General features: G+C 36.8%; 1 protein-coding gene across 13 annotated transcripts in view; it reads left to right on the top strand.

Moving 5' to 3' along the window:
• Positions 1-22,080, top strand: part of ZNF280C (zinc finger protein 280C) — an 81,009-nt gene that overhangs the window by 36,288 nt on the left and 22,641 nt on the right. For 12 of the 13 annotated variants that reach the window (XR_004813012.2, XR_003129476.3, XR_003129475.3 and 9 more), the window contains 6 exons: positions 4,505-4,662; positions 5,348-5,448; positions 6,282-6,428; positions 12,903-13,034; positions 16,881-17,194; positions 17,618-17,758. Coding sequence is in view for 10 of the 13 variants with exons in the window: in XM_035711872.2 (XP_035567765.1) it covers positions 4,505-4,662; positions 5,348-5,448; positions 6,282-6,428; positions 12,903-13,034; positions 16,881-17,194; positions 17,618-17,758 (993 nt within the window). In the remaining 3 variants the exon portion in view is untranslated. The remainder of the gene's footprint in view (positions 1-4,504; positions 4,663-5,347; positions 5,449-6,281; positions 6,429-12,902; positions 13,035-16,880; positions 17,195-17,617; positions 17,759-22,080) is intronic. The other variant, XM_049107279.1, reaches the window with a different exon arrangement.

The following is a 22,080-nucleotide window of genomic DNA, read 5'->3' as shown; positions in this document are numbered from 1 at the left end:
TCTATTGTCCTAAGTAAGATAGTAACCAGAGCAAAGTTACAGGACATATTGATATTTTTCAAGATATTTACCCTTGATGACTTTCCTTTGTAACTAGCATTCTTAAGTATCCTATAGGTCATTTCTAAGCCTAGAATTTATTTTATTTACTGATGAATTCTTAAGTCCAAAATGATAGTACATAGAAAAACCCTGAAATACACTGTAACATAAACCTAAAACAATTATGGATGCTACCTTTGTAGTAATGCTTTATAGTGTTTGGAGATCTTTTACATATGTTATTCATATGAGTTTTCATACTTCCTTATCTCCTTTTATCAAGCCCTAACAGCCTTCAATTGCTAATGGCCCAGTAGCTTAACAAAAGAAAATTGTGCTTTGAGATATAACACTGAAACACTGTTAAAATAGAACCCTGTGACCTGCTTCCATATCTTTATCTTTTTACAGTAAACTATATCAGGAAATTAAATTAATAAATTTGGTAAAATTCAGAGAAAAGTGAGTCACTGTTTAAGTTCCTTATACTTAAATGTTAGACATATGATATTAGAAATTCTTATCAGCAGTAGCTTTTTAGTTTTTCCTGTAAGATTATTCCATTTAATATTAAAAATGAAATCTCCTTTTTTTTTGTTTTCATCCCAAAAGACTGGCTACAGATTTCTAGACTACCAGAATATTTAGAAATTTTAAGCTAACTGTATTTTATAACATTTAGAAATTTTGTAGCATTTCTGACATACTGGTTAGTAAATAAAACCTCAACAATAGACACTGGGTAACTAAGATGTTAATATGTGTTAAATAACATTTTACCTTAATAGTAAAATCTAGGGTGGCAAATCAATGGTTTTAGAGAATGATAGAAGCTGATAGTTCAAGATTTCTACTCTCTGCCCTGTGAAGATATTGTAGGATCATTTTTTCCCACATTAAGTGTCACTAAAACCAGATAGGGCTATTTTATTCTGAGAATAGCTTTGTGAGGGGGTTGCTTTTTTCCACATCTCCATCTGCTGGTTTGACAAATGTGCACTGCTGATTGGGGGCAGTGTAATAATTGAGAGATAGCTAGTTAATTAACAGATCACTTTAAACAGATTTTTTAAATTTTTTTATTGGAGTTCAATTTGCCAACATATAGCATAATACCCAGTGCTCATCCCGCCAAATGCCCCCCTCATTGCCCATCACCCAGTCACCCCCAACCCCCCGCCCACCTTCCCTTCCACTACCCCTTGTTCATTTCCCAGAGTTAGGTGTCTCTCATGTTTTGTCACCCTCACTGATATTTTCACTCATTTTCTCTCCTTTCCCTTTATTCCCTTTCACTAATTTTTATATTCCCCAAATGAATGAGACCATATAATGTTTGTCCTTCTCCGATTGACTTACTTCACTCAGCGTAATACCTTCCAGGTCCCTCCACGTCGAAGCAAATGGTGGGTATTTGTCATTTCTAATGGCTGAGTAATATTCCATCATATACATACACCACATCTTCTTTATCCATTCATCTTTCGATGGACACCGAGGCTCCTTCCACAGATTGGGTATTGTGGACATTGCTGCTATAAATATTGGAGTGCAGGTGTCCTGGCGTTTCAGTGGATCTGTATCTTTGGGGTAAATCCCCAGCAGGGCAATTGCTGGGTCGTAGGGCAGATCTATTTTTAACTCTTTGAGGAACCTCCACACAGTTGTCCAGAGTGGCTGCACCAGTTCACATTCCCACCAACAGTGCAAGAGGGTTCCCCTTTCTCCACATGCTCTCCAACATTTGTTTCCTGTTTTGTTAATTTTCCCCATTCTAACTGGTATGAGGGGGTATCTCATTGTGGTTTTGATTTGTATTTTCCTGATGGCCAGTGATGCGGAGCATTTTCTCATGTGCTTGTTGGCCATGTCGATGTCTTCCTCTGTGAAATTTCTGTTCATGACTTTTGCCTATTTCATGATTAGATTGTTTGTTTCTTTGCTGTTGAGTTTAATGAGTTCTAAACAGATTTTATTTATTAAGTTGTGAGCTGAAAGTTTAATGGCCCATGACCGTTATATGTAAATATTTAGGCAAAACTAGTTTAAAAAAAACATTTTAATAGAGATGATGTTAAGATTAAAGGAGGAAGGAGCACCTGACTGGCTCAGTTGGCAGAGCATGTGATTCTTGATCTCAGGGTTGTGAGTTCAAGCCTCACATTGAGTGTGGTGCCAACTTAAAAAAAAAATTAAAGGAGGAAAAAAGATATTTCAAAGTGTACCATGGGGATCCCTGGGTGGCTCAGCGGTTTAGCGCCTGCCTTCAACCCAGGGTGTGATCCTGGAGTCCCGGGATCGAGTCCCACATCGGGCTCCTTGCATGGAGCCTGCTTCTCCCTCTGCCTGTGTCTCTGCCTCTCTCTCTCTCTCTGTGTCTATCATGAATAAATAAAATCTTTTTTAAAAAGTGTACCATAAGCAGGAGATGTGAAAAGATAAATGTTAAAGCCTGCATGTTATGATTGCTATCTAGGTTGATGACATAATCACTTCAAGATTATATCCTTTAGGGATGCATAATGAATAAGTTAATATTTGACTCATTATTAAAGTTAATTTGAGTAACTTTACTTTGAAATTCAGTAAAAAGTTTCGACAAGCCCTCTGAAATACATCTGCCTTTTTATATTTTACCCCCTCCATTGAAAGGTCTTAGTTCCTTCTCATAAGAAACCTATTAGAATCTGACACAGCAGAATGTAGAGCTAATAAATGGACTATGCTTCAGAGGTTGTGGTCTGTGAAAAATGCAGTGTTTGTGCTCACAGTAAACCAGCATCATTAAATAAAACAAAAAGTTCTTTTAAATTGCTTTTACACAGATTTACAAACCAAAACACAAATAAAAATACTAATTTGTCTTTTAAGCAGCTGAAACTTATTGTATGCCTTTAAGGCCTTTTTTTTTTTAATCTTTTTTTTTTTAATTTTTATTTATTTATGATAGTCACAGAGAGAGAGAGAGGCAGAGACATAGGCAGAGGGAGAAGCAGGCTCCATGCACCGGGAGCCTGATGTGGGATTCGATCCCGGGTCTCCAGGATCGCGCCCTGGGCCAAAGGCAGGCGCCAAACCGCTGCGCCACCCAGGGATCCCACCTTTAAGGCCTTTAAAAGTTTTTTTCTCAGGGTGCCTGCGGGGCTCAGTTGGTTAAGCATCTGCCTTAGGTCGGGTCATGATCTCAGTGTCTTGGGATTGAGCCCCACATTGAGCTCCTTGCTCAGCAGGGAGCCTGGTTCTCCCTCTGCCACTCCTACTGCTTGTGCTCTCTCCTCTCTCTTTCTCAAATAAATAAAATCTTTAAAAAATAAAAGATTTCTCTTATGACTCTACCTGTTTTTGGTGGTAGGGTTTTCTTTCTTTAAGGATTTTATTTTAAAATGTAAATACTACTTCATGTATGGAAAAGAAACTTGTTCTATTTTTTAATATTTTATTTATTTAAGAGAGAGCAGGAGCAGGGGGAAGCAATAAAGAGGGAGAAGCAGGACTCTGAGATCATGACCTGAGCCAAAGGCAGACACTTAACTGACTGAGCCACCCAGGCACCCCAAAGCCTATTGTTCTTAACAAAATTTTTTAAAATCTGAAATAATAAAGAGTTATAGCAAATTAATGGTATTTCATAGGAACTATATCAATGGCTTATTTTAAAATGAAGATACGGGATCCCTGGGTGGCGCAGTGGTTTGGCGCCTGCCTTTGGCCTGGGGCGTGATCCTGGAGACCCAGGATCGAGTCCCACATCAGGCTCCCTGCATGGAGCCTGCCTCTCCCTCTGCCTATGTCTCTGCCTCTCTCTCTCTGTGACTATCATAAATAAATAAAAATTTAAAGAAAAATAAAATGAAGATACAAGGAAAAATGATTACTGAGCCATTTAATGAAAGTGATCACTTTTTGATACTGGGCGGCTCAGTTGGTTAAGCATCTGCCTTCAGCTCAGGTCATGATCCCAGGATCAAGCCCCAAGTCGGGCTCCCTGCTAACTGGGCATTCTGCTTCTCCCTCTTCCTGCTACTACCCCTGCTTGTGTGCTCTCTGTCAAGTAAATAAATAAAAATCTTTTTAAAAAATTAAAATTGCACACTGTCCTAGAGGACTTTAAGGCTTTGGAGATACTATTTTGAGTACTACGGCTGCATTTTTAACATTTAGGTTCAAATCCTTATTTGTGAGTTTTTTTCCTTGGTTATAAATCTGAATATTTGGGCAACCTGGGTGGCTCAGTGGTTTAGTGCCGCTGTTGGCTCAGGGCGTGATCCTGGAGACCCAGGATCAAGTCCCACGTCAGGCTCCTTGCATGGAGCCTGCTTCTCCGTCTGCCTATGTCTCTGCCTCTCTCTCTTTCTCTCTCTCTGTGTGTGTGTCTCTCATGAATAAATAAATAAAATCTAAAAAAAAAAAAAAAAAAAAAAAATAAATCTGAATATTTGCATCTGTTGACAATCATTTATAGGTTCATGAACCACATGAAGCACCATTTGGAACTTGAGAAGCAGAACAGTGAGAGCTGGGAAAATCATACCACCTGCCAGCACTGCTACCGTCAATATCCTACACCATTCCAGTTGCAGTGTCACATTGAGAGTACTCACACTCCCCATGAGTTTTCTAGTAAGTCACAGTTTTATTGAAGTCTTGAACAGTAATGATTTTGATCATCTAAGCTATGAGGAATCCTTAAGAATTCTGATAAGAATCCTAAGAATAAGAAATAGACTTTAGATTTGAAGGCACAGTTGAAAAACAAATTTTAACTTGTATAAACTTTTCAATAGAATTGCTTTCTAAAATTGAAGTCCCTCTTGTAAATAGAAACTTCCTTTGTATAACACATGCATTCATTGTATGCAGGGGGCTAAGTTAGAAAATTCAGATTCCCTGGTTTGTAATTATGAAATCATTGGCCTTTATTTACATACACTCTAATAAGAAAAATAATTGCAATGATAGTTAAAAATCACAGAGTCTGGGGTTAGCTAGGATTTAAATTCCAGTTCTGCATCTTAATATAGCTGCAAGATCTCAGACAAGCTGTTAATCTTTCTGTGCCTCAGGCTCTTCATCTGCAAAATGGGGGTAAAGTCGCAGTACTCTGTCAGAGATGGCATGAGAATTAAGTAAGTTAATATAAGTAAGGTCCATAGAACAATGCTACAGAGTTAACAGCCATATAACTGTTGGAACCAGCACCACTGTTACTATTATTACTTATTGCCGTTGTTGTGTATGTACAAAAGGAATCTTTTATTCATATACATCTTTAAAATTGTATAATGTGGTTTTTTTCCACTTTCAGCTATTTGTAAAATCTGTGAATTATCATTTGAAACGGAACATGCTCTTTTGCAACATATGAAGGATACTCATAAACCCGGTGAAATGCCATATATTTGCCAGGTATACATACATTTTATCATCTACTTAGGTGTTTGTTTTACTCTTATGTGCCACAAAATAGTATTAATCTATTGAACTTTTTAACCATTTGAATAAAATGAGTTACTAAAATTGAAGACCCTCTTCAATAGTGGAAACTCCCTTTATATAACTCTTGTATGTGGGGATGGTGGCTTGGCCTTGGACAGGAGGCCATAGTTCACTGATCCCTGTACTAGACAAACAAAATGCCCTGCTCTATATGGATCTTCTTACCATATAGAGAAGAATATAGACATGGCAGAGAAATAGGAAATGGTATTAGTTGTGGGGAACTCAACTAAATGCTTTAGGACCAGTATTTTTCCAGAATTTGAAGTGGTTCCCAAAAAGATAGCAAGATAAGGAAAATTGCCTTCTATCAGAGCCTGGATAGTATTTAAAATCCAAAGAAAAAATAAATAAATAAATAAAATCCAAAGAAAAGAATGGTCTATTTTAATAGCAGGAAAAACTTTCTAGGACAAGAGGTGTCAGAGTTTGAAAATTCAAGCAAGATGGTGGGGGGAGTTGTAGATCTGAAAAGAAAAAGGAAATGCGAAAAAAGAAAAAAAAGAAAAACGAAATGCTAAGTTATATTTAGGAATATATCCCTAAACTTTGAAAGATAACTTTTCTACTTCAAAGAGTATACTTGGTATTTTCAGCAATAGAATTCTTGGTTGTATAGGCAACAGAGATGAATTTGTAGTGCATAATGTTCCTCTAAGCAAATGACTCTTCATTGCTACTTTGATGTAATTGCTATCAGTTATAAACTTTCAAGTTAAACTAAACCTTCTTTATATTTCTAGGTGTGCCAGTTTAGATCATCAACATTTTCTGATGTAGAAAGTCATTTTAGATCAACCCATGAAAACACTAAGAATTTGCTATGTCCATTTTGCCTCAAAGTTAGTAGAATGGCAACTCCCTACATGAATCATTACATGAAGCATCAGGTGAGATTTAGCAGTTATTGGTTCATTTTGTCGTTGTAAAACGGTAGGTATATAAACTTTGAGTATTGGTTAGATTTGCTCTAAAAACAAAGTTAAGTGGTTCTAAATGACACAATTAATTTATAGTTTTTGCTGAATAACTTGTGAAACTTCCACTTCTTTTGTCTGCTTCCTGGTGGTGATGAGGCCGTTGACTAGTGAAAATTTGGAAAGATAGGTAGAAATAGGAACCCTAGAGTGGAGGGGAAAAAAGGAAAATGAGCGAAATATTTTTTAATTAATTAATTTATTTATTTATTTATGATAGACATATATATATAGAGAGAGAGAGACAGACAGACAGAGACAGAGACACAGGAGGAGGAAGAAGCAGGCTCCATGCCGGGAACCTGACGCGGAACTTGATCCCAGGACTCCAGGATCACTCCCTGGGCCAAAGGCAGGTACCAAATCGCTGAGCCACCCAGAGATCCCTGAGTGAAATATTTTTTAAGTTGAATATTTCAGGGGGGGATCCCTGGGTGGCTCAGTAGTTTAGGACCTGCCTTTGGCCCAGGGTGTGATCCTGGAGTCCCAGGATCGAGTCCTGCATCGGGCTCCCTGCATGGAGCCTGCTTCTCCTTCTGCCTGTATCTCTGCCTCTCTCTCTCTCTCTGGGTCTCTCATGAATCAATAAATAAAATCTTTAAAAAAATATTTCAGGGGTCTAAGAGTGATAAGAATGGGAATTATTTTTTAAGGTTTTATTTATTGATTCATGAGAGACCCAGAGACAGCAGAGAGAGAAGCAGGCTCCCTGCAGGGAGCCCAGTGCAGGACTCGATCTCAGAATCCCAGGATCACACCCCTGAGCCAAAGGCAGTCACTCAACCACTAAGCTGCCCAGGCATCCTGAGAATGGGAATGATTTTGAAGGTTGTTTGATAATTAAGAGCAGGGAAAGGGATATGTTTGAACTGGGGAAGAAAAGATTGAGGATTCAATCTTTTTTTCCCCTGCTTCTCTTCAAATTTTATTTCTACTTTCTAGCTCACTTTTTATTATGAAAAGACATGTGGTTGTCATTAGCAACCCAGAATGGTCTTTTGTAGCAACCAGTGACAAAGGAAATAGCAATGACACTTACTTCTAGATATGTGAACTATGCCAGAGAACTATATTTAGGTTATAACTTGTTTCCTGGATGACTTTTGCCAGTTCTGCTATGTAATTTCTGGGATACCACTGTTAGTACTTGCACTTTTCTCTTGAATTCTCATTTTATTCTTACTGGGTCTTTTCCTGACACAAGTAGACCATCCTTTAGTTAGGCTGAAAACTCTGATGAAACAGTAAGCCTATTTTTGAGTGTTTGAAAGAGCAGTGGTACCTTTGGCAAAATTAGAAGTCACGGAGTTTACTAATGTGATTATGTAATCAAGTTTTGTCTCTTCACTGATCAGCTCATTACATTTTCTTATTATTGTTTGCATTGTCGTGGCCAGTTTACTCAGTACTGCTGCTAACATTGTTTTCAGTTCCAGTCATTAGATGATCATGAAATCAACTTGTAGTTGTTACTTGAAAAAAAATTATAAAAGTAAAAAAATCCAGATACATTCAGGATCACCTATGCTATGATTGGGGTGATTCCAACTTGCTTATATGCCATCTCACCCTTAAGAACCTCTGGCAAAATCTTTCTATTCTAGAGTTTCCCCAACAGTGTTCCATCAGATGTTAATAGATGTTTCACTCTAAAATCACTCCTGGAAAAAAAAAAATTCATTAGATGGCTGGATTTACAAAAGTAGCAGCTTTTTATTTTTAAAATTAGGGCTTTTAATATGCTTGAAAACTTCATAAATCTCTAAGGAAAGGGATATTTTATATATTGTTCCCAAGACTTATTTAACTATTTGCATAATACTTATTAACATTTCTTGAGAAATAGTTCAGAAAATGCTGGTGGTTGGTGCTCTATTTCTTTTGACCTTTGATTTTGAAAGGAAGAATGAGCTGTAAAACAGTAGATCTAACTATTTCATCATGAGGGTTTTAACCTAATTCTTTCTGCCATGCTTTCCTAAGCTCCAGAGAGAAATATCTCTTATCTTTCCTAAGCTCCAGAGAGAAATGTCTCTTAAGTGGTTTACCTGATCTGTAGTCACTCTTCATACCCTGAATTGTGTGTCTTAACTTGCCATGTATATATAGTAAAGAGTAAACGTAGCAGGTCTGAATTTTCATGTACATTTTCAGAAGGATCTACTTGCATAATTGGCCTTTGGCTAATTTCTGGAAACTATGCCTTTGCTATTAGTTGATTAATGCTTTATGTGCCTGGAACCTTGAGCCATATTGTACCAACTTTTCTAGATCATTTGTACAAAAAGTATGATTATGGTGAGCACCTGCTTTTCTTCTGGGAGACTGAAGATTTAGTGACTGAACCCTGTAAAAAAAATCCTGGCCTGTTAAACCCAAGAGAACTTTCCTAGTAAAAAGCACTTCGTACATGTTGCTGCAGTTAGTTGCTAGGGGATTGATTAAGGCATGTCCTATGCAACTCCATTGGGAGAGAGCACTTGGAAACTGGTGCCACTGTCTTCCACACTCCACCCAGTGCATTTTTTTTCCTTTATTAATCCTGCTCTGTATCCTTTCACTAGAATAAATCATATCTACAAGTATAACTTCTAAGTACTATAAGTTCTCCTGATTGATGAAACCTGGGAGTAGTCTTGAGGACTACTGACAGACCATTGGTGCCCAGTTTTTGTGAGTTTGGAGTACCTAAGAGGTAGGCAATCAGCAGTCAACAGAGGAGAGACTCTATTAATCAGGAGGATCATCAGGCATTTTTCAAGGTACTTGCAACTTACACAGTTGTTCACAAAAGACTAAAAAACCAGGGCACCTGGGTGGTTCAGTCGGCTAAGCATCTGCCCTCGGCTCAGGTCCTGAACCCGCGGTCCCAGGATCAAGCCCTGTGTCGGCTCCCTGCTCAGTGAAGAGTCTGCTGCTCCCTCTCCCTCTGCTACTCCCTATACTTGTGCTCTCATGCTCGTGCACATTCTCTCTCAAATAAATAAAATATTTAAAAAAAAAAACTCAAAAACCATAGGTAAGCAGAATTATAAACTTGTAATTGAGGTAATGTAAGTGTGATTTTAGATAATAGGAAATGAATATATGGCTCATTTTATTCTTTTTGAAGACTTTAGTAATCTTTTCCTAAAAATGATGTATTATCATGTCTCAAGTGATTTTAGAGCTAACAAATACAGTTTGTACAACTTTTAAGAAGGATGAAGGATTTTATATATGTTAAATATTGTTATTTGATCTTTATAAAGATCACAGGTAGTTAATATATACTAATCACTGGCCATATGATAGTCAGTGTTTTTACTTGCACAGTATTTTTACTTTGTAAGGTAGTCCTCTCAACTACCCTACAAAGCAGGTATGTGATCATTTTCATTTCATCGATGAGGAAACAAAGCTTTATAGAGAGTAAGTTACTTGTCCAATGTCACATTCTCTAATAAATGGCAGAGCCAAAAATAGACTTAAAGCCCAAGGTTTTACTATAGAGCCATATCCTTCACTGACATTAAAGCAGATCTAAAGGAGATATAGTTAGAATTAGCCTTGAAAATTCTTCAAATCACCCATACAATACAGTATATTTGTCAAAAAGTTAAACTCAGACAGGTTATTCTCTATCCCTGGAACAGATACCAATTTTTTTTGTTGAATGTCATATTATTTTAAGATGTACTGTATTATCTATCTTCTTTACCACATCTCAGGAATTACATGCATAAGAGTGATATGCAAGACTTGAGTCCAACGAAAGGAATAGTAGATTAATGTCTCCCATCTCAGGGCTCTGGGGAAATGCTTATTGAATGAAATGGCAGACATTTTGAACTAGTTACATTGTGCCTGCTTCTCATGTGCATACTCTCAATCTCTTACTGTCTTCCCCACTATTTATTTAACAAATATTTATTGAGTGCTTAATATATGCCAGGGACTGTTTCTACAGAAGTGAACGAAACAAGGTTTATGTCCTCTGGAATCTGTGTTCTAGTGGAGAAAGTATATGTCTGAATAGTGGCTGAATGTATATGTATGCCAGCTGATGGTAAATACCATGGGAAGAAAATACATGAGGGTAGAAAGTGCCAGGACTTTGGAGGTGAAGGAGCTGTTTGTTTTTTATATGGGGTGGTCAAAGAGAGCCTTTCCAAAGAAAATAAGAGGGTTAGCTATGTGGATATCTGGGAGAGAACATTCCAAGGAGAGGGAATTTTAAGGAGGCAGTGAGGTGAGCATATATCTAGGTATTGAAGGAGTGGGAAGGAGCACAGTAAACAAGTGGGAGGTGGAGTAGTAGGAAATGAGATTGTACCAAAAGAATGCAAAGCAGATAGTGTAGGGTCTTGTGAGCCAGAGTTAGGATTTTGGTGTGGTATGGAAAGCCATTACAGGCTTTAAGCATGTGAGAGATGACTCTGGCAGCTATGGAGAGAATAGACTGTTAGGAGGAAAGGGTGGAAACGAGGAGAAGGCAGGAGGCTGTTGCCAGAGTACAGGTAAGTGGCTTGGACTGATAGGGTGGCTGAAAAGGTTATAAGAAGTGGAAAGATTGTTTTTGAAAGTGAACCCAACAGGTTTTATTAATGGGTTGATGGATGTGGAGTTTGAGATAAAGACTAGAGTTAAGAGTAACCAAGTTCTTTTGTCCTGAGCCACTGCCAAGAATGGTGTTCCCATATGCTGAGATATTGGGAAAACTAGGCAAGGAACAGATTTTTTTCTTTTTGCAAGGTGGATGGGGGAAAACCTAGAGTTCAGTTTTGTCCATGTTGATTTGAAATGCCTATTAGATGTCAAGTAGTGATGCTGAGTAGGCAGCTAGATAGATACTATTTAAATCATGAAGCGGAATGAGGTATAGGTACAGGCAGAGAAAAGACATCTGGGAAATGTACTTTGGGGAATTTTCTATCTATCTTGTAATCTTGCTATCTGTTTCTTGACTGAGATCTTTTTCCCCTCTTCTCTCTTTTGAGCACATATGAGGTGAATCTGTTTACATTGCCTGTACCTATGATATGATCTAATGTACCATACTTCTAAAATTGTCTTTAAAATGAAATTAAAGCAGTATTATACAAACATATTTCTATATTGCTTTGAAATTTTTTTAAAATTTATTTATTCATGAGAGACAGAGAGAGAGAGAGAGAGAGAGGCAGAGACACAGGCAGAGGGAGAAGCAGGCTCCATGCAGGGAGCCTGACGTGGGACTCGATCCCAGGACTCCAGGATCACGCCCTGGGCCTAATGCGATGCTAAACCGCTGAGCCACCAGGGCTGCCCTGCTTTGAAATTTTTAAAGAACTTTTATTTTGTCAAGTGCCTGCTGTGTAGCAGTAACTGCTTAATTAATGAGAGTGTATACATAAAGATTGCAATTGATAATATATAGTAGAAGACCAACTAGCTGTAAGCAAATGAGTTAGATTTCTCTTGGGTCCTGTTTCCCATCAATAAAATAATAGGCCTTAGTCTGAGAAGGGACCTAGTCAAGGGGTTCTCAGTAGACAGTAGATTGGGATCAGTTCTGATTTGTACTTCTACCCTCATGCTGTCCAATATCACAACCACTAGCCACCTGTGTCTGTTTAAATTTAAATTAATTAATTTGAGGGATCCCTGGGTGGCTCAGGGGTTTAGCGCCTGCCTTCAGCTCAGGGCATGATCCTGGAGTCCCAGGATCGAGTCCCACGTCGGGCTCCCTGCATGGAGCCTACTTCTCCCTCTGCCTGTGTCTCTGCCTTTCTCTCTCTCTCTCTCTCTCTCTCTCGGTCTCTCAAATAAATAAATAAATAAATAAATAAATAAATAAATAAATAAGATCTTTAAAAAAATAATTAATTTGGTTTTAGGAATTTCAATTTTTTGTGAAACAAATAGAAATTTAAAAAATTGAAAATAACTTGGTCTTCTCTAGGATCACATTCACAGTATCATGTACTTAATGGCTAATACTTCTAATTTAGTTAAAAAAGCTTTCACACTACAAAGATATAGGACTCATCACACTTGAACCTAAGTGATGAAATTTTTGTTTTGATTGCCTATATAGTAACAAATACTTTGTTTTTTAAAGATTTTGCTTTTAACTAATCTCTACACCCAATGTGGGGCTCAAATTTAAAACCCAGAGATCAAGAGTTGTATGTACTACTGAGACTGGAGGCACCCCCCCCAAATACTTTTGAAACCCAAATATTAATGCAAACAGTGTTTCTAAAAATGAAATAATATTTTGGTATTATTTATGATGCGATATGGTAAAATACTGATTTTTTAAAATTATTTAGCTATTACAATTAAGAGCAACTTCAGGTCCCAGGATTTGTGGTGGTAGAACTTATTATTTCTGATAGTATTTTTTATGTTTTTTGTAAACAGAAAAAAGGAGTTCATCGTTGTACCAAATGCCGACTACAATTTTTGACCTGCAAAGAGAAACTGGATCATAAGACCCAACATCGGACATTTATAAAGCCTAAAGAGCTAGAAGGACTGCCTCCTGGTACAAAAGTGAGTTTTATTTTTTTTCCAAAGATTTTATTTATTCATGAGAGACACGGAGAGAGAGGCAGAGACACAGGCAGAAAGAGAAGCAGGCCCCATGGGGGGAGCCTGATGCGGGACTCAATCCCGGGACCCCAGGGTCATGCCCTGGGCCGAAGGCAGGCGCTCAACCGCTGAGCCACCCAGGCGTCCCCAAAAGTGAGTTTTAAATATGTTGTATTTTAACATTTTGTGTGATAATAGAAGTAAATTAAATATAGTAATATTTATCTGTAATATTAAAAATTAACTTCTGCTTGTCACTAAGATTTAATTTAGGTTTTATCATTCTTAAGTTTGGAAAGAAAAACTAATATCCTTTGGGGTTTTTTTGTTTTGTTTTGTTTTGTTTTTAGTTAATTGACATGTGCTATATTGGAGCATATTCCTTTGTAGTGAGTGCAACTAGATTAAGTGTAGACTGAGCCAGTGAGTTGTTTCAGTCTTCTATAGGCTGTTTATGAGCTCTTCCAGTTGGCAGCATATATGTCTGCTTTAGCTGCTAGACTGTAAGGTTAAGAATCATGTTTAATTTATCTTTGTGTCCCTAGCATTTATCATAGTACCTTGAATGCCATACTTTGTTAAGTTGATATTATTGAGTCTACTCTCAGAAAAGCAAGTTCTCCTCCTGAATAGCATTGCTATGTTGAGTGAGCAAACACACATCTGACTACAAATTTCCTTTTCCCTACATACACCTGTTTTCTCTGACTTTATGTAAAGTCAACTCTTGATTATTTGCACCAATGGAGGGATACATAATCCAAAGTAAAATAATTCCCAAACACATATTTAGCTTTTGAGTACTTACCTTTGAATGTAAATATGTCTGCTATTTGAATTAATTAAAATAATGTAAAGCAATGCTTTGGACACCTACAGTGTCCCAGTATTCTTCCCTATAATCCATTCCATGCTGGGACTAGATGTGCAGAAGATTAATATAAGTAGTGCAGTCCTCTCTCATACCTTCCCTTGTTAATAATAATAGTAACAAGGCAGCCCTGGTGGCACAGTGGTTTAGCGCTGCCTGCAGCCTGGGGTGTGACCCTGGAGACCCGGGATTGAGTCCCACGTCAGGCTTCCTGCATGGAGCCTGCTTCTCCCTCTGCCTCTCTCTCTCTGAATAAATAAATAAATCTTTAAAAAAATAATAATGTAACAATAAGTATGTTATGATAATCATGATCATAATAATAGATGTAGCACTTTAGAATTAAGCTCTGTGTGCTTTTTCATACATTCTGTTTAATCCATATAGCAATTTAATGAGGTAGACAAGACAGGTATTATTTCTATATTATAAATGAGGAGCTTAGAAAGGATAAGTTACTTACTCAAGGTCACATGGCTAGAAAGAGGCAGTATTGAAATTTAACCTGGGTCTTTTGACTCCTAGTTCAGTGCTTTTTGCATGATACCAAATCACATGTATTTCAAAGGACCTTGCTCATTGGCTGGTCCTCAAGTACATGGGAATAATATAATGAAGTGATTAAAGAGAATGTTAGTAGGTGAGTGTGTTTTCATTATTAATCAGTGGGTATAATCGAACATTTTCTTTTTCTGAATACTAAATGAGAAAAGTTCCATTAGCTCCCTTTAGGGAAATTCTGAATATTGTTAAACTCTTCATGCTGTATAATGAATTGATGTAACCTCCACAATAACCTAATTATCAATTCTGACCAGTAAGCTAAATAGAGCAGGTCACATTTACTGGAGATCTGTTTCATAGTCACCAAAGAGTAATGCAGAACTTTCCAGAGTTGTTATTCTAGTTTTGAGATTTAAATTTTGACCTCTACGTTTGTGAAAGCTACTTAGTTGTATTAGAACATAAAATAGCGAGGGAATTTTTTTTTTTGCTATTCATATAATTTTCACTAACTCCTAGTTATCCATTAATATCTGTTAACATATAAACATCAATACAAAACTATAATATATGACAGTAAATAAATGTCAAGGGTAAACATCATTTAATTGGTATGACTGTTTAGAATAACTGAGAAACTTAACTGATTGTATTTGCCATTTTCAAAATGATGTTTAAAATTTGAGTTGCAGTGATTTTTTTATAACAGCTTTATTGATATGTAATTTATATATCATATAATTCACTCACATAAAGTTTATATAATTCAGTGGTTTTCAGCATATTCATGGAGTTGTGCAAACATCACTACAAACCATTTTTAGAACATTTTTACTACCAAAAGAAACCCTATATCCATTAGCAGTCACTCCCTATTTTCCCTTTACCAACCCCAGACAAACTTTAATCTGTTTTCTACTCCTATGGATTTTCCTATTTTGGACATTTCATAAAAATGAAATTCACAGGATGCCTGGGTTGCTCAGTGGTTAAGGATCTGCCTTTGGCTCAAGGTGTGATCCTGGAGTCCTGGGATCGAGTTCCATGTCGGACTCCCTGCATGGAGCCTGCTTCTCCCTCTGCTTATGTCTCTGCCTCTTTCTTTCTCTGTGTCTCTCATGAATAAATAAATAAAATCTTTTTAAAAAATGAAATTTACTTAACATTTCTAAGGTTCATCAGTATTAAGGCTTGGATCGATAAGTACTGCTTTCTTTTTTATGGCTGTATCAATACTTTATTATTTTATATATCCATTTATTACTTAATGGGCATTTGGGTTTTTTTCCACTTTTTAGCTGTTATAAATAATGCTCCTATGAAAGTTCATGTACAAATTTTTGTGTAGACATGCTTTTTCGTTTCTCTTGGGTAGAATTGCAAGGAGTGGAACACTTAAGACTAGAATTCCTAGCTTATATAATTCTCAAGTTTAACATTTTGAGGAACTGCCAAACTGTTTTCCAAAGCACATTCCTACCAGAAATATATGAGCATTGCAGTTTCTCTACATCCTTGTCAATACTTGTTATCTGCTTTTTACTGTAGCCATTTTAGTTGGTCTGAAGTGATACCTCCCTGAAATTTTGATTTGAATTTCCTTGATGACTAATGATTGTTGAGTATCTTTTCTAGTGCTTATTGGCCATTTATATATCTTTTTTAAAGGGATGCTTATTCAGATAATTTGCCCATTTTTTCTCTCTCTCTCTTTTTAAGATTTTACTTTTAAGTAATCTCTATCCCCAATGTGGGGCTCAAACTCACAACCCCAAGATCAAGTCACATGCTCCACCAACTGAGCCGCCAGGCATTCCCATTTGTCCATTTTTAAATTCAGTTGTTTGTCTTTTTATTGAGTTGTAAGACTTCTTTATATATTCTGTATACAAGTTTCTTATTAGAAATATGATTTGCAAAAAAAAAAGAAATATGATTTGCAAGTACTTTCTCTCATTCTGTGGGTTGTCTTGTCACTTTCTTAACAGTGTCCTTTGCAATACAAAAGATTAAATTTTTATGAAGTCCATTTAATCTATTTTTTCTTTGGTCACTTGTGCTTTTGTTATTGTATATAAAAAATCATTACCTAACTTCAAATCATGGAGATTTACTCCTATGTTTTCTTCTAAGAGTTTTGTAGTTTTAGTTCTTACGATTTGATCCTTGATACATTTTGAGTTGATTTTTGTATCTAGTATGAGGTAGGGGTCCAGATTCATTCTTTTGCATCTAGATATTCAGTTGTGCTAGCACCATTTGTTTGATAAGACTATTGTTTCTTCTGCTGAGTTGTTTTGGTACCCTTGTCAAAAACCAATTGACTATAATGTCAAGGCATGCAGTGATCTTTTTAATATTAATGTGATTAATTTTCTAAAATATATATGTATATATTTTGCCTTTATTATATATTGCCTTCATTTTTATAGGTTACTATTCGAGCTTCAATTGGACCTCTTCATTCAAAACCAGTTACTTCATCTCCCAGTAGTAGCGTTCCAAGCACCTCTTCTTTTCAGCTCTCACCTCCAAAGTCTAAAAGTACAACTGCTAAAAATGCGACCAAATCAAATACAAGTAAATCTAAGACAAGTAAGCCTCATGCAACTACATCCACTACAAGTAAACCTAATGCCAATAAGCGAGGTAGAGGTGCATCTAAATGCAAGACAAAAACCACTTACAAGCAAAAGAAACAACGCAACAGAAAGAATAAAATCAGCATAGCTTTGAAGAACTTAAGGTAATATCTTTTATTCCTTGTACATAATACTAATTGAATATTAAATATTAAATATTTATTTTAATATAATTTACCATATCACAAAGCTCCCTTACACAGTTACATGCCATTCACTGTCTGGCATAAAGGCCAACTGCTGAGCAGAGCTGGAATTAGTGTTCATTGTATAATTATCAGTTACCCTAATATTTTGTGCTTATATCTTGTGATAGTTGAATTTCTTAATGTGATCCTTTTTATTCTAAGGAAACATTAACTGGTGTTTGATTTTTGACACTTATTCTAGCTTATTGTTTTGAATCAAATTTTCAAATTCTGTCTCTGCTTAAAGATATTAATTTAAACATCTTAGCTTCAGTTAATAAGGCTTTACCTTATTTTTGTTTCGTAATATATTTTCATCTTTTTCTCTGTGTCTATAAGGTGTCGTCGGGGAGTTCACAAGTGCATTGAGTGTCATTCCAAAATAAAAGATTTTGCAAGCCACTTTTCAATATATATCCACTGTAATTTTTGCAAATATAACACTAACTGTAACAAAGCCTTTATAAATCATATGGTGAGGTGAGTTAAATATGTACACTGCCAATCAAAATTGCCATTTAAGATGTTTGTTTTTTAAAAATAAAGTTGTCTTATTAATTGTCACATCAGGGAGCTAATAGGGAACTTCTAGGATATTATTTAATATTATTTTCCAATGTAATAAATCATTAAATTAGGGGGACAGAAAATTTCAAGAACAGACCAATGAAATTAGAATAGATTTGTTTGGGAAATTTGTTTTTCACAGTCTTTTAAAAAGTGGTTATTTTTAAACATAAAAATTTTAATGTTTTCAAAATATTTATCAAATAAATACATGTAACCACATGAGTGTTGTTTTCTTCAAAGCATTCACTTTGAGAGACTCCAGGTTTGTCAGAGATGCTAAGAATATTACTGGCACTCACATGAGTGCATTCTTTCCCTCCCACCCTCCTTCCCTTCTCTCCCTTCCTTTCATACACCTTTCTGTCCATTAGTCTTTCAAGCCATTTATCTTTGCATTCATTCAATGAGATGTTAAATGAGAGACTATAGGGATATTCTAGTCATGACGCTACTGTTAGAATTCCTTTTCATATATCAATTCAATTTATATTATTTGAGCACCTATCATGTACTCTCTGCTAGAGAAAGACTTCAAAGACTACATTACTTTCATTTGGACCTCATTAGTAGCAACTTTATTCTTTCAGGAAGGATTTTTTTTAACATGTACAAATTGTTCAGATATAAATACTCTAAGATGATTACTCAAACTGAGGTAGTTCCATTTATTTTCAGTCAGAAAGAAGATTGAAGCCAATTGAAGCCAATTGAAGTGGTTTTTTTACGGATCATAACAAGACCTCTGTTACATGTTGTACCCCCTTCCCTACCACTGTCCCAGCTTAGCTCAACATATACAATATTGATTCATTTTGAATTCTCATTACCCACAATTTTCAGAGTCTTGACTCCCTTCCAGTCCAGGGCACCACTCTAACTTATCAACCTCATCCTTATAGTCACCTGTTTTGAATGTTGCTTTCTCTTTGTTCTAGAATCTTTTATATCTTCAGTCATGCTTAGCCTTGCTATCCATGAATCTCTTTTCTCTGTGTGCCTTTCCAAACTACCAAATTGCTTGATATAATTATCTCTGGATTTGTGATTCTTAACTTTAATTTGGTTCTGGGTTTTTAAAAAACTCTTCTTTATCTACAACATCTGTTTAAATTCTTTTCAATACCCTCAAGATTTTATTCTAGTCTCTTAGTTGTTAGTCTCTTTCCTACTAATTACTCAGAGGTCATCCTTCTCATTTTTCCAAAGATTAACTTTTTCTACCTAAAGTTTTTCTCCCTTTGTCCAGACATTAGTCCCAGAAAAAGACATTTCTTGCTTTTTGAAAGCAAATCCTTCCCCTCATCTCTTCCACTTTCTTCACAACCTTATTCAGTTATTTTGTACCTTCATCTCTTTCTATCCACGTTCCTTCACCTGCACATATCTTCAGGTATTTTTTTAGGATGTAGGAGATTTGCCTTCACTTTGCATATCTTCTTGTCTTACTATCTACATTTTAAAGAGTTTTCTTTACTATCTTTTTTTAAAAGATTTTATTTATTTATTCATAGAGACACACAGAGAGAGAGAGAGAAGGAGAGAGAGAGACAGGCAGATGGAGAAGCAGGCTCCACGCAGGGAGCCCGATGTGGGACTCGATCCCGGGTCTCCAGGATCACACCCCGGGCTGCAGGCGGCACCAAACTGCTGCACCACTGGGGCTGCCCTTCTTTACTATCTTTAAGCTCAGTTTGTCTCAAGGTATCATTTATGGAAATGTGGAACATCAACTGAAAATAATACACTTTAAGTTTCTGAAGCCTCTGGCGCTCTCTTGATCTGCCACCATTCATAATGGCTTCGTGAATGTCCACCTTCTGCAATTTACCACTCTGCCTCCCAACTTCTGCAAGGATTTCTTCCCATATCTTAGTTGCTCTAAACCAGGCCCTAGCAAATCTTATTTTCAGTACATGCTAGGAAGAATGCTGGTATTTTTTAATTAAAGTATAATTAACATACAGTTATATTAGTTTCAGGTGTACAATAAAATGATTAAACAATTCTATACATTGCTCGGTGCTCATCAAGTGTACTCTTTTTTAAAGATTTACTTATTTGAGAGAGAGGATAAGTGGGGTGGGGGAGGGGCAGAGGGAGAAGCAGATATATCAGTTTCAAATTTCTTCTCCTATTCAGTAGGATGCCTTTTTGTTTTGTTGATGGTTTCCTTTGCTGTAAAGGCCTTTTATTTGGGGGGCACCTGGGTGGCTCAGTTGGTTTAGCTTCCAACTCTTGATCCCAGCTCAGGCCTTAATCTTAGGGTCATGAGTTCAGGCCCCATGTTGGGTTCCATGCTGGGTATAAAGCCTACTTTAAAAAAAAAAAGAAAAGCGTTTTATTTTCGTGTAGCTCCAGTAGCTTAATTTTGCTTTTGTTTCCCTTACCAGAGGAGACATACCTGGAAAAATGTTTCTACACAGCTGATATAAAAAAAAATTACTGCCCCCCCCCCAAAAAAAAAGAAATTACTGCCTATGTTTTCTTCTAGGAATTTAGCTTCAGGTCTCACATTAGGTCTTTAATCCATTTTGAGTTTACTTTTGTGTATGGTGTAGGAAGGTGGTCCAGTTTCATTCTTTTGTATGTAGCTGTCCAGTTTTTATAGAACTATTTGTCAAAGATACTGTCTTTTCCCCATTGTAGATTCTTGCCTCCTACAATTCATAGATGAATTGACCATATAAGTGTGGGTTTATTTCTGGACTCTCTATTCTGTTTCAGTGATCTGTGTATCTGTTTTTTGTTCTTGTACCATACTGTTTTGATCACTACAGCTTTGTAGAATATTTTGAAATCTGGAATCATGATACCTCGAGCTTTGTTGTTTTTCTTTTTTTTAAGATTTTATTTATTTATTCATGAGAGACACACACACACAGAGAGAGGCAGAGACATAGGCAGAGGGAGAAGCACACTCCCCACGGAGAGCCTGTTGCAGCACTCAACCACTGAGCCATCCAGGTGCCCCTGTTGTTGGTATTTTGATAGTGATGAAGAATGCTGGTCTTTTATTCTGTGCCAAGCACATGGCTGCCCCAATGGAGCTTTAATTCTGCCCCTAATTTATAAGAGATTAAATTGGAAAATATTTTTAGTGTTTTTTATACCCCTGGTCATTCCATCCTCCTGTCTCCCATTTTTCATAGGTTCTTCAACTGTCTTGCAGGATCTCCAATACCATCCTATCCCAAAATATTCCCAATTGGCCTCAGGCTTCCTTTATAACCTTTTCCTAATTTCCAGTAAGCCCCAACTTTGCACTGTGTTGTCATCACACATGTCATCACTTACTCATTATTAGCCTCATAAAGAACTGAAAACTTCCACTTCTACTTTTCTAAGGGTCTTTGCATTTCCCTAATTCAGTGGTGCCTTGGTTCCTTTGTGGCCTTGGGTACCTCCCCCTGAATGGTACACCCTCACCCAGTGTGGACTTTTGTCATAGACTTGAGCTCTGTACCTGCAGAAGTCTCATTTTCTTAGAAGTTGTGGACCTTTATTGTCAGCCCACACCAACTCTCTAACAAGTCAGGCCTGCCAATTAACCTCCCCCAACATTGAGTTTATTTCATATTCAATATCTAAAGTGGCTTTCCTTATTCTGTGCTATTCCTTAGAATGCCCTTCTCAGTTGACCTGTGAAGAATCTGATCACTCATAGGAATCATTCCTTCCTTTGAGTTCTGTACCATTCAGCTCTTCTGCCTCATTAAATATGTGTCAGTTTTATCTACCTGAAAGAGCAGTTCTTTGTATGCAGCATGGCATCTATTCTGCAGCTGTTTTCATGGGGCTAGAGCTAGCCAGAACTGTTCTTTTCCTGTGCATATGTGGTATGCTGGTGATCATTTCCATTCATCTAAGGATAATCATTGACCTGGTGTGATGGCTGGTGTTTCTCAAACTTTGGCCTACATATGAATCACCTGAAAAATATGTTGAAATTGATTTCTGGGCCTCACTGGCAGCGATTAATTCAGCAGGTCTAGAGTGGGACCCAAGACTATTTCTGATTGAGTGGGAAGGTGATATGGATGTTACTGGTCCATGAATCACCTTTTGAGTAATCCAGTGCAATGCTAGTCCTGGCTAATCCTGCCTGGCTTTTTAATACAGGAAAGCTTTGGTTATCAGTTTGAAAGAGGGTAGAGGGATGCTCACTCAGTTAAGTAGTTTACTTGCTTTCCGCTCACATCATGATCTCAGGGTCTTGGGATGGAGCTCCTTGC

This window comes from Canis lupus, chromosome X (genome assembly GCF_003254725.2).
Source record: "Canis lupus dingo isolate Sandy chromosome X, ASM325472v2, whole genome shotgun sequence".
Lineage (NCBI taxonomy): Eukaryota > Metazoa > Chordata > Mammalia > Carnivora > Canidae > Canis > Canis lupus.
The sequence above is the reverse complement of the archived record's forward strand: the minus strand, read 5'-3'. Positions and strand labels throughout refer to the sequence as shown.